This window comes from Hemibagrus wyckioides, linkage group LG14, assembly GCF_019097595.1.
Source record: "Hemibagrus wyckioides isolate EC202008001 linkage group LG14, SWU_Hwy_1.0, whole genome shotgun sequence".
Taxonomy (NCBI): Eukaryota; Metazoa; Chordata; class Actinopteri; order Siluriformes; family Bagridae; genus Hemibagrus; species Hemibagrus wyckioides.
The window spans coordinates 13,206,635-13,221,697 of NC_080723.1; the positions used below are offsets into that span (position 1 = coordinate 13,206,635).

At 40.3% G+C, this 15,063-nt stretch overlaps 1 protein-coding gene across 3 annotated transcripts in view; it reads right to left on the reverse strand.

The window, feature by feature from the left end:
• The window catches only part of banp (BTG3 associated nuclear protein), a 45,655-nt gene that overhangs the window by 28,724 nt on the left and 1,868 nt on the right, over positions 1-15,063 (reverse strand). The window contains exons 2-10 of one of the 3 annotated variants that reach the window (XM_058408360.1): positions 12,743-12,824; positions 12,170-12,255; positions 10,341-10,481; positions 10,092-10,219; positions 9,635-9,804; positions 6,577-6,816; positions 4,060-4,221; positions 2,329-2,456; positions 292-363 (exon numbers count right to left, since the gene is read on the reverse strand). In XM_058408360.1, coding sequence (XP_058264343.1) covers positions 292-363; positions 2,329-2,456; positions 4,060-4,221; positions 6,577-6,816; positions 9,635-9,804; positions 10,092-10,219; positions 10,341-10,481; positions 12,170-12,255; positions 12,743-12,818 — 1,203 coding nt within the window. In that variant the 5' untranslated portion in view covers positions 12,819-12,824. Of the gene's footprint in view, positions 1-291; positions 364-2,328; positions 2,457-4,059; positions 4,222-6,576; positions 6,817-9,634; positions 9,805-10,091; positions 10,220-10,281; positions 10,482-12,169; positions 12,256-12,742; positions 14,560-15,063 lie in introns of those variants that run through there. The other 2 variants (XM_058408359.1, XM_058408358.1) reach the window with 2 other exon arrangements.

Genomic DNA, 15,063 nt, shown 5'->3' on the forward strand with positions numbered 1-15,063 from the left:
GTCAGGATGCGTACCTTAAATGCTTGACTAAACACTGGGGAAAAAAACCCGCTCATGTTTCCCAGCACCTCTTAAAAAGGTTTGTTTGACTAAGATTTGAAAAATAAACTTGGAGTCTTAAAAAAAAAAAAACTGGCTTAGTGTCAACTCGAATGGGTGTGCCACATTCTGAAATCAGTGACACTTACCCTAAACCACAGTGTTACACAGAGAGAGAGAGAGAGAAAGAAAGAAAGAAAAGAGGGTGGGAGAAAAAAATAATTATTACAAACTAGAAGCAGAGATGCTTACCTCACTATCCTGCGTGATCTGCACCTGTTCTCCCTGTGGCACCTGAGCTATATGAAGGTGTCCCTGTGGAATCTGAAGCGAAGAAAAAGAAAAAGTGAGCGAGTTTGTGTGTGTGTGTGTGTCCTGGCAGCTGTTTTGAGGCATAAGATTCAGGCCTCACTTGGTTCCCTGTGCACATTAAAGCCAGCACTCCTGTAGCAGCCATCAGCGGCCTTGTCCTGCCAGTGCGTGTGCTTTACATTTCCTCTAATGCATTAACTGCCCTCGTAAACATCAGCCTCAGCTGCTCCCACTAAGCTTCTGTGTAATATCAAGAGTCTAATAACTGCTAAACAGTAGGTCCTGGCTGCTCTTTCTGTCTGACTTCTACATCTATTCTACCTGCCGGTACTACTACTACAAAAACAAGTGTAAGGATGACTGATACATTATTACTCTCCTGCTAGATCATCACATCCAGAATTACTACATACTTACAGCAGGAATATATGATTTAGAGCTGGATGTCTTCATTTCCCAGGGCTACTTTATGGGTTAGTTTGTTATCTTGCTTTGTGCATCCCTCTTGTCCTGCTCTAGTTAAATTAATTTACTGTTTTTCATGAAAGTGTCTGATGATTTAAAACTGTCAGCACTTGGCCTTGTGTCTTGGACAAGGCTCAAACAATTTAGGCGGACTTTTTAAGCATCTTTTTTGTAGTAAAGTCAATGAGAAGAAAAGCACTATTACAAAGCCAACAGATAACAGTGGCATGTCACCGAGTTGGAAAAGGGTATAAAAAGATATAATGTGTTTAAGAAAACCATTTCCAACAGTGCAAACAACCACTCAGGGAAAAAAAAACCAGACACGAATAAAAAATTGCCAGCTAGCTTCTTTCTTTTTTTGGTAGCTAGCTGGCGACAGGACGGAGTTGCCTCCAGAGCCGGTACACTGCTGTGGGTGTTTCGAACTTCTCTCTAAATGCCTTTACATGTTTTATTATCCATGTTAATGGACCTGGCATCATGGAGACTGACACGATGGCAAATCGGGTCCTCTTCCATTTGCTTGGGCTTTGTCTCCTTTGGAGCAGTTCTTTGCAGTCTGTTGATCGTTGCCAGCAGAGAACCTGACATTGTATCCAGGGTTCCTTATTTATCAGACGTGCCCAAAGCACCTCAACCATCTCAGTTGTGTCAGCTCTCCGATCGATGGTTGGCTATTGCATCTTGTCTGGATGGTTTTGTTGCAGAGCCAATCACGAAAGCACACGCTCAAGATTTGCCACAGGCATCGGATTCGGAAAACTTTGAGCTTGTTTAGCTCTGGTTTGAGCAGTGTCCACTTTTCCGAGCCGCATGGCAGGAGAGAACTGGCAGGAACAGCGTCCGGAAAAGGTGGATTTTAATCTTGATGGAGACATTGGTGTACTTTTTTACTTAAGCAAAGCAAAAGCCGCTGTTGCCTGGCCAATTCGCTTCCAGACAGCAGCAGCACCCGAAAAACTCTCTAAATTCACATGCAATAAGGGTCTAGGTTTATACTGCATTTGGAAATATCATTTTAACCAGATCAATATAAATATCTTTAATATTAATCACTATCTAAATGGTAACTGCTGCACTCCAACCTGTATAAAAAGTCAATCTTAACTAAAAAAAAGAACTATAAGGTAGGAGCCACCACAAACCCTAACTTAATTCGGAACATATACAGGCAAAAGAAAGTGTGTGTGTGAGAAACAGAGAAAGAAAGAGAAAGGAGGTGACCAAGTACAGCTGTATGGTTCATAGGTCACTAAACGGCTCTTGAGAGGAGCACAGGAAGCCTTTATCTTTCAAAGCTCAGCTTTATTAAACACTAACACGCACATGAACACAGCACAAGGCCTCTCTCACACACACACACATATGGAGATAAGTATGTATGTTCAACTGTTAAAAATGAGGGAAGAAAGACAATGCATAAATGTTTAGATTGATCCAAATACCCACCAGAGGAACTCGCAAGCATCTGGACTGTGTGTGTGTGTGTGTGTGTGAACATGTACTCACTACTTGCACTTGTCCATCTTCTCCTATGCGGTGGATCTGAACCTGTTGAGCTGCACCAGCCAGTGCATATTGGAGGGCCTGCTGTGTGGAGCTCTCCAAAGATGCTGTGTCTGTTACCGAGACCCCATCTGTGTGCATGCACACACACACACCCACACACAAACACACAGACAAACATTACATATATGCATTCCTCATAGTAGGAATGCATACTAAATGTTAAGTAACTGTTTTGGAAAGGAATAAGAGACAGAGATATACAGACTACTTAAGATGACACAGTTAAGACCTGCTACACATCTCTCAAACACAACCTGTCATGCTTATGCATTAATCTAAGCAATACATTAAGACTTGAGTACACATACATACATACATACATACAGGCCACACATGTTGCACATATACCTTACACCAAGTATACAAACACTTGCGGAAACCCCATCATGCTCTCCTGACAGACTTGTGTAATGTCCAAACTACCCATGTTTATACAGCATAAACCACTACTGAAAACACAACACGGACTCGCCTCTGAGCAATCCAAACACACTTGTACCCCTGCAGTCAAAAGTAAACGCAGCCTCATAGCCTAAACACTCACTATCATCACAGTGGTCAACAGCAGCCACACCTAGGCTGGGCGATACACACTACTGGCTATAACCGCAAGTAGTACTTTACAGAAACTTCCTATTAATCAGTGCTGTCTGCTTTCTTTAAAAAACTGCGTTTGAATTTTATTACTTTATCTTCAGCAGCTGATGGATGCGGATCCCAGAAATGCTCAGCATGGGATGGGAATATACCCAGGATGGAGCACTAGTCTATCTCACACACAAAAGAAATGAGGCAACATAATCATATCACAAACTTGAATGTTACTGAATATTTTTTGTAAACTTTGCTTGACTTGCATTTCTAGAAATCCATGCAAAAATCCAATTCACCTGTGCTTCATTACATAAGGTTCAGTGCACTATTTGCCCAGTAAATGCCATCTGTGATTGGAAAAAAAAGCATGACTGGTGCCTGGTGGAAACTGCTAACTATTTATATTATTCGATTTCTTCCCACTCAACTGGAAAACTGGTATAATATCGATAATAACCCCTGCTAAAATTACACGTATTCATATACAGTTTCATGCAAGAGAGTTATTTCAGAAAGTTAGATAAGTAGAACATATTAATACGAATTGACCCTTATTATAAAGACATATATAGACAAACACAGACATATTATCCATTCAAATAGTGAAATTCACAGATGACAGCTGTGTTGAACAAAAGATGTCCTCTTGATTTATACTGACCCTTACCCCTCACTGTCCCCTGCATCCTCACTAAATAACAGCTTTAACTTTGGGGCAGAGAGCAATGTTTCCAAGGGAGTGCAGAAAGCTAGCTCTGGAGGGTGTGTGTGTTTGTGTATATATACACACACACACACACACATATATATATATAAGCCACTCTGGTGGGCTTATGCAGGATATTTGGGTGTGTGCCAGCAGGTCAGAAGTGGTAGCCCACAGATCTCAAAGAGGAAGAAATTGGATGGGAAGCATTACGCCACGATTACAACCATCTGTCACTGAAATCCCTGCTGACTCGCACATTCAGAGGTTGAAGCTTCTCTCAAGACTGCAGAACAGCTGAGCCTCATACACAGAAACTGTCAAACAAACCTGTTTCAATGCCCAAACGGCCTGGGTCATGCCACTGTTACCTGAGCCAGTGCGGGCAGCCGGTACCCTGCGGGAGAAGCTCTTTACCGCCAGGCTCTGGCCCCGCTGTTTCCGTCTCCATGCTGTGCGACACTTGGAGTCGATGCTCTGTTTGATCCGATACCAGTCTGACTCGGTGATGCCAAACTTGTGGAACAGATGACCTATACAAGACAGAAAAATTGTAGTATCACTTAAAACTGTTTGGGCAAAGAATTCAATCAAGTAGTTATTAAGCAGTCCAGTTTAGGTCTGTCAAGATCAATATGGCATTCAATATTAACTATTTGATTATATAAATGAAAACAGAACCTTACAGAAATCACTTTTTAAGCTGGAAAAGGCTTCTTCTAACATAATTGATCAAATCCCACCTGGCATCCTAAGCAATATACAATATATGACCAAACATTTATGCACACCTGACCATTACCCTCATATGTGGATCTTCCCCAAACTGTTGCCATAAAGCTGAAGGCACACAATTATATATACGATGTCTTTGGATGCTGTAGCATTACTAACAGGCCCAAACCTGTTCCTGTGTACAAAGCAGGCTCCTTGAAGACATGGTTTGCTCTGATGGGACTAGAGAAGAACTCACTGGCCTGCACAAAGCCCTGACTTCAACTCCACCTCAATTCCACCTTAAAGAAGAACTGGAATGCTGACCATGTGCCAGACCTCACTAGTGATCATGAGACTGAATGATCATATCTCCACAGATACTTTCCAAAATCTACTGGAAAGCTTTCCCAGAAAAGTTGAGGGTATTATAACAGCAAAGAGACCAAATCTGGAATGGCATCTTCACAAAACACATCCGGGTGTGATGGTCAAGTATGGTATGAAATAATGCTGTTGTAGATGCTTCTACTTGCCAATAAAAACATCAAGAGTGGCTCCAGAAAGCATTTACTGCAATTTTTACCACTTTTTTTAAATAAATAGATGGGAAAAAATGTTAAAATAAAGCATACCATAAATGACTCTTTATTCTGACCCATTTTTCTACATCACTGACCAAGAGTCAGTCAAAAACGTATCAAACACATGCTTCTATATATTTATTTTGTACCAAAGTACTTGAAACATTGGTGAATGAATACCTTTTTCCCCTTCAAATACATCGATATAGTACAAACCTAAATAGTATTCACACTGAGACTCATTCGGACAGCCCGGATCCAGCTTCACCCCCAGTGTATGACAAGAAAACGGAAACCCCATCCATTAACACTAACAATAAGGGAGTGTGTGCAGCTATACACTGGGTGTAGTTTGTTTAGCGAGACTCTGGGGAAAGCTTCAGCAGGTCACACTGGCACTTGGAGTATGGGTGGTCGAAATTAACCAGAGGGGTGTGGATGAATGTGTCTGGGTGTGGCAGAGCTAAACAAAGCAGCTATCACTTCTCTACACTGAGACATGCCTTAGCAGTATGTGTGTGTGTGTGTGTGTGTGTATGCACACAAGGTGCTCCAGACCACACATTCCATACTATATATCTCCTCTATAGTGAATATAAACATTGCCACACACACACTACGATGTATGTAGGAAAACTATGCTTGAAAATAATCCTTCATACATAAAAACCATGTCATCTTTAGCAGTTTGTTTATTTTTTGATTTACATTTATTTAACGTTGAAATGATCTCGCTCAAGTCGACTGTACTACGGTAAAGCCTACTGCTGGAAAGGTCATGACCGTAAGCAGTGCTCTCTCATCATTTATCACAGGCCTCAAAATCATTAGTGCATTACTCGTACTGTGACACATGATCTCTGAGAACGCCACTTAGGATTTCCTTTGGCATTCAGTCTGTACCATATCAGAGCAAAAAATATGTAATGAAGATTGACTCCAAGTTGTTTTAACCTGCCTTCAGGGGAAAATGTAAGAACTTAGATCCGGAGTGCACCGTAAGTTCTAAGTTCATGATGGATCACTTCACATGTTAAACTTGGAACACTGGGAATTGACTTTTGTGTTAGAATACTCTATGTGTGTGTGTGTGTGTGTGTGTACGATGTGAGACATGCCAGAGCATACTGGCTTAAGAACAGGGTTCTCTAACAGAAATCCCAGGATAAATAAATGTTCGATTAACATTTAAGTAGATTTGCATTTCGTAATCCTTTAGATTTTCAAGGGCACAAATTCAACATGTTAAATTATATTCGCAAAGACAGACATTATTTAAGTGTATGTATTTCATTACTATACAAAAATGATCAAGTTAGGGTCAAATGTATCATAGAGTGTATATCAGAATGTGTACATTAAAAGCTGTCAGTGCTGTGCTGCATAAGAAAATGAATCAACAATCAGGACTGAGAATTTGACAGCACTGTGACACAGATAAACAGTGACAAGAGGAATAAATAAGAAAAGGTTTGAACACAGAACTCAGTGGAGCAGTTTTGATGGTTTTGAACTGCTTGAACCGGGCTGTGTAAAAGGCTGCAGTGGTATTTTTAGGTGTGTGTATAACCTTGTGGGTGGGATACTCACAGCGGATGCCATAGATCATAAGTGGGTCCAGCTGCTTCTTGCCGTGTTTGCCCTGGCCAGACAGGTTAGAGACGGCCTGCACCTCACGGTGGAACAGGTAGTCCAGCAGCGTCAGTGCCATCTTCTCCGGCGTGCGGCAGTTACTGCTGATGTGCAGCATGTCGCTTTGAGACACGGGACAGCGCACACGCATCTCTGGGTTATTTTCATCCCCGAGCCACGTTCCTGCAGGGAAATCCTCTGCACAGACACACACACACGAGGAGTAGACCATCATGAGCAACACATGTTAATTCTTTTTTTTTTCTTTTTTCTTCACGTGCCAGCCAAAAACTTCATTAAGGATGCTTAAAATTAATCCGGAAAAACTGTTTATCCGCCTCCAAACGATGTGATTTTTGAAAACGAAGCAAGATTCCACAAAACTTTCATAATAGCAATAAAATGCTTTTACAGTCTCTTGGTGTTTTTAAATTTTGTCAATAAAGTGTTTATGCGACTAGTAGGCAAGACAAACACATCTGTCCAATAAATAATCTAATATTCTGAACAATCTGATTAGATTACACAATTCAGGTTTGACATTAAGCAGTGATAGTGTGTAAATCATCTTCCACAAGAGCAAATGAGTTAGGGATTAGTCCTTATAATTAAAGACTGATTCCTCAGAATTGTCTGTTATCATTTTGCTTTGGAAAGCAAGCAATATTGTCTTCTCTGGCCTGGAATAAATGAACCAAACAAATACCAAGTCTTTCTTCAGCCCTCTGTAATAATATACTTGTTTTTCATTCATTCTATATTTACAGCTGTAAAGAAAAATATATTTGGTAGAACATGACATCCTCCTATATAAAGTCCCGGAGTTCTCTTACACCAGAGCAAACGACCAACATTAACAATTTGTATTTATTTCAAAACAACCCATCATGCATTTTATCCATTTACAGTAACATTTAGTGATGTGGCGCGTCAGGTCATGTCATCACTTTCATTACAGCAGCTATAAACAATCATTTCTTCCTCAGCCTTTCTTTTTCACAAAAAACAAAAAACAAAAAACAAAATACAGCTTGTCATTTTACAGCAAAACCATAAAATGCAGCCCTCCTTCTTGAAGATTTTGTTGGAAATTTAATTACGGGTTTATCTCCTTCAGTCCCCTCCTCACAGAAAAATTTCACAAGATCAACAATTCAACAAAGTTTTTTTTTTTTTTATCTACCATGCAGGTCCCTGTATAAGCAGTGCTAAGCTACGGAAATGATAACATATTAAGATGAGCGCATTCATCAGTCCTTACAGTCAGAGCTGTTACTATAGAAAATGAATCAAAATCTTCTGACTTCAATAAGATATGGTAACATTTTTAGGGTCCTAAAGGGGAAATGGTGGTATAAATAAAATTATAGCACACAGCTGAAATAAAACATCTTTATTCATTCATATAATAAGTGTGACAGATCTAGAGGGAAGCAGCAAATGTGTTCAGTCCTGCAATAAACCACATGAACCAAGTGATTAGGAACACAGACAAGCTGGTACTCCAGGATCCGTAATCGGGCAAAAATGTGGAGGAGGGACAGGCTTGGGAAACATGGCATTAAATCACCCTGTTTATTCTTCTACTATGTTTTATATTAGGTAGGATAGTTTATTCACTTCACTGTTTATAATACACAAATGTAGTAATTGTTTATTTAGTCTCTGTGTCTATGACTTGCTATGCACATAGTATATTGCCTGACAACTAGCAGACAAGTGCATGTCTTTGAAGAAATAAGACTAATTAGGGATAAAGAAAATATTGCGAATGTATCCACTAACTCCCAACCCAATTATAGAAAAATCTGAAGACGACATATTCATGTGGCAGAGAGGTTCATAATGTTTATGGCCCTGATACAAAACTGCCCCCTGGTGGTTAATATTTATACCTAGAGAGGGGAAGTGGGGGAAAAAAAAAACCCACACGACTATTCTTACTATTCAGGACTTAATGACATGCAGAGTAACAGGTAGTACTTTTATGATTTTTCAAACACTGTGTAAACTACAATATAATGAACCACGATTAACGATATTCTCTCCGTCCTCCTTCTTGTTGCACCAAGATTATTCTCAAAAAGAATGTGCCAGACATTCTGTAAATGATGATTAATGATAATATCAGTGGGTCCAGAGTGGGTCCATTTTGTCTAATGCATCCAGCAGAAAATCAGTGAAAAGCACAGAGACGTCTGACTGATAAGAGAAAACGGATGCTGTTGACAGAGATAAAGATAACTGGTGCGATAGGCTTGTTCCTGAGAAGTCAGCTCCAGTCCAAGCTGACAGACGGAGCCAAGACGTGACTGATAATGACAAAAAGTTGAAAGCAGGAAAGACATGTGGAACGAAGAAGAACAAACGTTTTCTTAAAAAAAATTTTTGTTAAAAAAAGCAAGCAAACCACATGGTGCCCTGAAGCTTCTAAAACGCTGTCATGAAAATTCACAGCTTCAAATAATCGGATATATATGCACAGGAATGGATGTGAATTGAACAAAGCCTCTCAGAAACCACAATCCTGACAGCAGATAATAAAAGCAAAAGCAGAGGCTTTTCAATCAGAACCAGCCTTGTTAGCTGAAGCCCATTCCTGAAGCTAGAGGCATACGACAGACCCAAAATAGCCAGAAACTGCTTTCAATACACAAAAACAGCCTCAAACCTAAGCTAATCAATTTCACAAAATCACTTCACATCTTAACATCTGTCTCGCCTCTGATTAACAGGAAATAGGATTTTTCATTTTTTCCCCCTAAGCACAAATCTCCTGATGACGATATTACAGACGTTTACTTGATGAGACAGTTAAAAAGCCTACAGATTTTCCTGACCACCCAGGATAGTGATTATTACACACACACACACATTTTGCACCACATTCATACACATTACTCCTCTCAGTGCCACTTACCATATAGTATCTATAAAAAGACATGAACCAGCTCAGGTAAAGAAGCCAAGTGTATTCGAAGCATTTTCTCGCTGTCGTCTAAATGCAGCCTCTCACCTTCTGAGTTAAGGGTGATGAGTGTAACGTTGTTGGTGTTCTGCGTTGAGGACTGGCCGCTATTAGACACAGAGTCGCTGGCTTCTGATCCGCTATCCTGCTCTTCCTGACTCTCTTCTGGCCCAGGAACCTTTAAGACGATTGTTTTGTGTTTCCCTCTGCCAACCGTACTGTAAGCCAAATATTCAGTTGTTACTGATTCACTAAACATATTACAAAAAGATGATTTAAGATGTAAGATGATTTTTCAGGACACACTCGATTATATTAATTACAATCTAAAAACCAGGAACGAATTAAAACAAGGTCTCTGAACTCAAACTAGTTTCTTGTTTACATCCTGTGCATTTGCAGCTGTAGTAAAACTATAACAAGAATGATGACTGATCTTTTAATAAATGTGCAGATATTTAGTTATCCGAATACATGAACAGAACAACAATCACAAGAACCTCACTTGCTGAGAAGATTCTCCAGTGAGTCTGTGGTGCGAGGGAGAGACTCCTCTTGGCCCGGTTTTGGACGTTCATTGCTCATTACCACGTTGGTCTGCGGCACCACACTGACGACACAACCATCAGGAAGCTGTTAGAGAAACTAAAGTCATGTTTTCATGTCATACAAGATGATATTCATGCTTGGCTCACCAGCGCACTTTGTCACACGTCTGGGTAGCACCGAAAGGTGATCCAGCCACCATTGGCACCTGAATTGCCCCCGGGTTTTTCCCCATCACAGTGTCAAACTTCTCCTCCAAGGCCCGACATGTTGTCTCCAGCACCTGCAGCTTCGCCTCCATGTTGTCCAACCTCTGGCAAATAGCCTGGCTGATGGACATCAGCATCGCCTGGAAAGAGTCGGAGAGATGACCCGCATGAGGAAACGATCAAGCATCGATCAAAGTATTATGTTACTCTCTCGTGTCACCCTCTCATCAAACTTTGATCTACCTAGAACGGCCGCTTTAGAACTGTCTGGATTTCTCCATAAACTACTCGTAAAATGTAATCTGGCCTTCATCTCCGCTAAGTCATAACATATAAAAGTCAGATTTAACAGAAACAAAAACAAGAAAACACAAAAACATGTTACGCTGACAAACGGTTTAAATAATCAAGTGTACAGACGGAAAAAGCATGTAAAGTCTCAAATTATTAATTATTTAAAAAAATCTTTTATTGGCAAAGCTTGAGCCAGACATTTTGTGTAGGCGCTGACCGGTACTGATCGACATTCGGGGGGGGGCACTGTGACCTGTTCCTCTCTACAAAAAAAAAAAACCCATACTTTTCTTCCTATGAACAGCCTGCTTCAGATCATAGCACAGAATTTCAAAGGGATTGATGTCTGTGAAATATGGCCATTTGGAAATGTGGTATTTATTGTGTTTGAGCCACTCTGTTGCTGATTTCTGGATTTATTCTTCTTTTGATCGCTGTTTTGCTGCAAGAACTTATTTTTAGCTTTAGATTACATACAGACTGGTGAAGAAATTCCACTGTTGAGGAGGCCTGGTGTACGTCCCCAATGTATCTGTATTGAGTTCCACATAGACTGCAAGCTGTCCAGAACAGAGGCAGCAAAGCAGTAAGGCCTCGTTCTACTTCTACTTACATTCTTCATGACTCGTGGTCTAGTACATCCAAGCCAAACTGTGTGCATGTGTTTATATGTCAGGGCAAGTCGAACCTTATCTGACTGGAACACCTCACACTAAGATAACTATCAGAAATGTTTACATACTTCATTTTAATGGCCTTGATTTGCCAAGTAAATTAAAGTACAGTGTCGTGTTACACTGCAGAGCTGTTGAATTCTTGAAACTGAATCAGAAGTTGTTGATTAATTTCCCTTAAAACCGCATGTCACACAGTGGTGGCTGCAAGGCAAATTAAACGTTTGTATTAAACAGCTACTATGTGATGTTATTTTTCCCTGTTACGTTTTACTCCTTATATACACTGACCAGGCATAACATTATGACCACCTGCCAAATATTGTGTTGGTCCCCTTTTTGCTGCGGAAACAGCCCTGACCCATCATGCACTGTGTATTCTGACAGCTTTCTATCAGATCCAGCATTAACTTCTTCAGCAATTTGAGCAACAGTAGTTTGTCTTTTGGATCGGACCACACGGGCCAGCCTTCGCTCCCCACCTTGGACCTCTTTTGATAGACACTGACCACTGCAGACCAGGAACACCCCACAAGAGCTGCAGTTTTGGAGATGCTCTGATCCAGTCGTCTAGCCATCACACTTTGGCCCTTCGTCAAACTCTTTCAAATCCTTACTCTTGACCATTTTTCCTGCTTCTAACACATCAACTTTGAGGATAAAATGTTCACTTGCTGCCTAATATATCCCACCTACTAACAGGTGCCATGATGAGGAGATCATCAGTGTTATTCACTTCACCTGGCACTGCTCATAATGTTATGCCTGAACGGTGTAGGTGATGAATAAGCCATTCATCCTCAAGCTTGACTACACATTAACTGTAATAATAAGTAATGAAGCTCGAGTGCTAATCTCACTTTGAGAGTCACATCCTGGTTACTGCTTTCCATCCTCGCTCGCTTCCGCTCAGGCTTATCAGCATCCTCATGGTTCTCCAGAACATCTAAACAAATCATAAACATATCAGTCAAGTACAATAAAAATAAATTATAAATATATATTTATATACTGCAAAATAAATTGCAAAGAATCTGTGTGATTTTGAGTAAACTGTTTCTGTATCTCAAAAATAAATGTAGAAAACATCTGTTCAGCTTTTTAAAAAGGCCAGAATTGTTTCATAATTAAACAGGAGATGCTCACAGTGCTAAAAGAACCAGCATAAGAGGTGAGCCAGTTTATTAGCAGTTAATAACCTATTAACTTTTTCTGAGCCATAAAGTTTGAAATTTGCAGACACAGTGGCAGATTCTGGAAAACGTCCTAACTTTAACATGTAAGGAAAGTGTGCATCTTGAGTGGTTGAAGACACTGGAGGTAACAGTTATTCACATTCAACTGACATACTGCTGCTGGAAGCATAGAAAACTGGCCAAGTGTTATAGAAAGGAATGTCTATAAAACCACAGGAAGCTGAATTGATTTTCTACCTGTATCATTTTCCTCATGGTTTAAGTCCGCCACAGCAATCTGGACGATCTCCACCAGATCCTGCTCAGACATCATTCAAGCCTGAGAAGTAAAAATAATGCAACTATTAAAAATCTCTACAACATGCTTAACCCTCATCCCTCATTTTTTTTGCGTGTATGAAACGGTCAGTTGCGAGCCCTAGGGACTCTTCTTCAGTGCTTAAAAATGCTTTATCTCAGAAATGCACACTTAATTCCTTTAGGCATGATGTTTCAGCTTTGAAGTCAAAGCTACCATGTCCCCGATGCTTCAAGTCCTGAATACCCTTCATCAATAAACACCTCATTAATAATCCTTCCAGATAAGTTCATCATCATTCAGACGCCCAAGCACCAAGCTTTATGACTGCTTTCTCATTCCTCATGCTGTGACCAAACGTGGAACAAGTCTGTGTGGACGATGTGGGACAAACGGTATATCCGACACAGAGGCTTGCCATTTTTGTCCATCAAACATATACTCGGCCATTTATACTCATCTGTATTTATCAATGACAGAGATCTGTAACTATTTTTTAAGCAAAATTATTCCCATAGCATGACCTCACTTGTCCCTGGTCTGAGTGAAATCTAACATGATGACAGGCTTCAATACTTTCTTATCACCACTGGACAAAAGTCAGATGTGGCCACTGCCCCTTGGGGAAGATTGACCTGATGTAGCTGATGTTTTCTCTCGATTTCATTGTATAACTTACCTTAATGAGTTACTAACTTGTCATAGAAACATGAGAAAAACATGTACTTAAACTTACTCTGTTCAAACTATTTATTTTATTTATATAGCTATGTGTTAGTGACATGCCTCTATACTCCTGCCATTTAAAGTGCCATTTTTTATGTCCATGTCTACTAAGTTTGCTTACTGTTAGTGTACTGTATTGTATTTTACTGTAGATATGACCAAAAGTATGTGGACAGCCAACCATCACACCTATATGTATCTATTCCAAAATAATTAAGTAACATGAGTGAATACAATCGAGTGAGGAGGCCTGGTGTACGTTCCAGTTCATCTTAAAGTTTGTTCAGTGGGGTTGAGGTCAGTGATTTTTGCACTCTAGTTCATCCACATTTACTCTGAAGACCATGTCTTTATGGATCACACTTTATGCGCAGGAGTACTGTCATGCTGGAACAGGTTTGGGTCAGAAGTTACAGTGTGGGGTTGAACAAAAATGTTCTGAACAATTATGTGCTTCCAACTTTGCAAAAGCCACTTGGGAAAGAGTCACATATGGCAGTGATAGGGTGAGGCGCTGGTTAGCTGGCCAGTGAATTACGTCAAAAGAAAATATGTTCGAGATTTCAGTGCCTCAGTCTCCATTTGAATTATTATATTCTCAGCAGGAGCCAAACATGTATACTATGTTTGATGCAATACCAACTTATAATATGAACCCGTCTCTAACAGCGTCTTATTTCAGACTTTGACCTATTTTAACTAGCATGATGACTTGATTTGGATGGAGAATATAAAACACTTCTGTAAGTTACTTAAAACTGTAAATATAAAAGCTTAAAACCGAAACTACCAAGATTTGCTTTATCATTAACTAAATTAGAACAGATTATTAGATTTGTCCTGTTGTTAATAATTTCTAGTTACTATGTCCAGCTCTAACTATTTGCAGATCACCTTAACTATATATTCAAGCCACTGTTAAGTCACAACCTGCACTTTTACATAGGGCCTTTTTTAATGTTCTGATACTGCCTATGGTTTTGGGACAATCCTCTAAATCATTGAATTCAGGTGTTGTGTTTCAGGGTTTGGGCTTGGCCCCTTAGTTCCAGTGAAAGGAACTCTTAATGCTTCAGCATACCAAGACATTTTGGACAATTTCATGCTCCCAACTTTGTGGGAACCATTTGAGGATGACCCCTTCCTGTTCTGCCCCACCTTTCCTGCCCCACCTTTGGGATGAATTAGAGTGGAGACTCTGAGCCATTCCAAAACTGTGACGTCTGCCTTTACATGCACATGAAAGTAATATGGAGTTGGCCCACCCTTTGCAGCTATAACAGCTTCAGCTCTTCTGGGAAGGCTTTCCACAAGGTTTAGGAGTGTGTTCATCGGAAATTTTTGACCATTCCTCTAGATGCGCATTTGTGAGGTCAGGCACTGATGTTGGACGGGAAGTCTCTGCTCTAATTCATCCCAAAGGTGTTCTATCGGGTTGAGGTCAGGCACTGATGTTGGACGGGAAGTCTCTGCTCTAATTCATCCCAAAGGTGTTCTATCGGGTTGAGGTCAGGACTCTGTGAAGTTCCTCCAC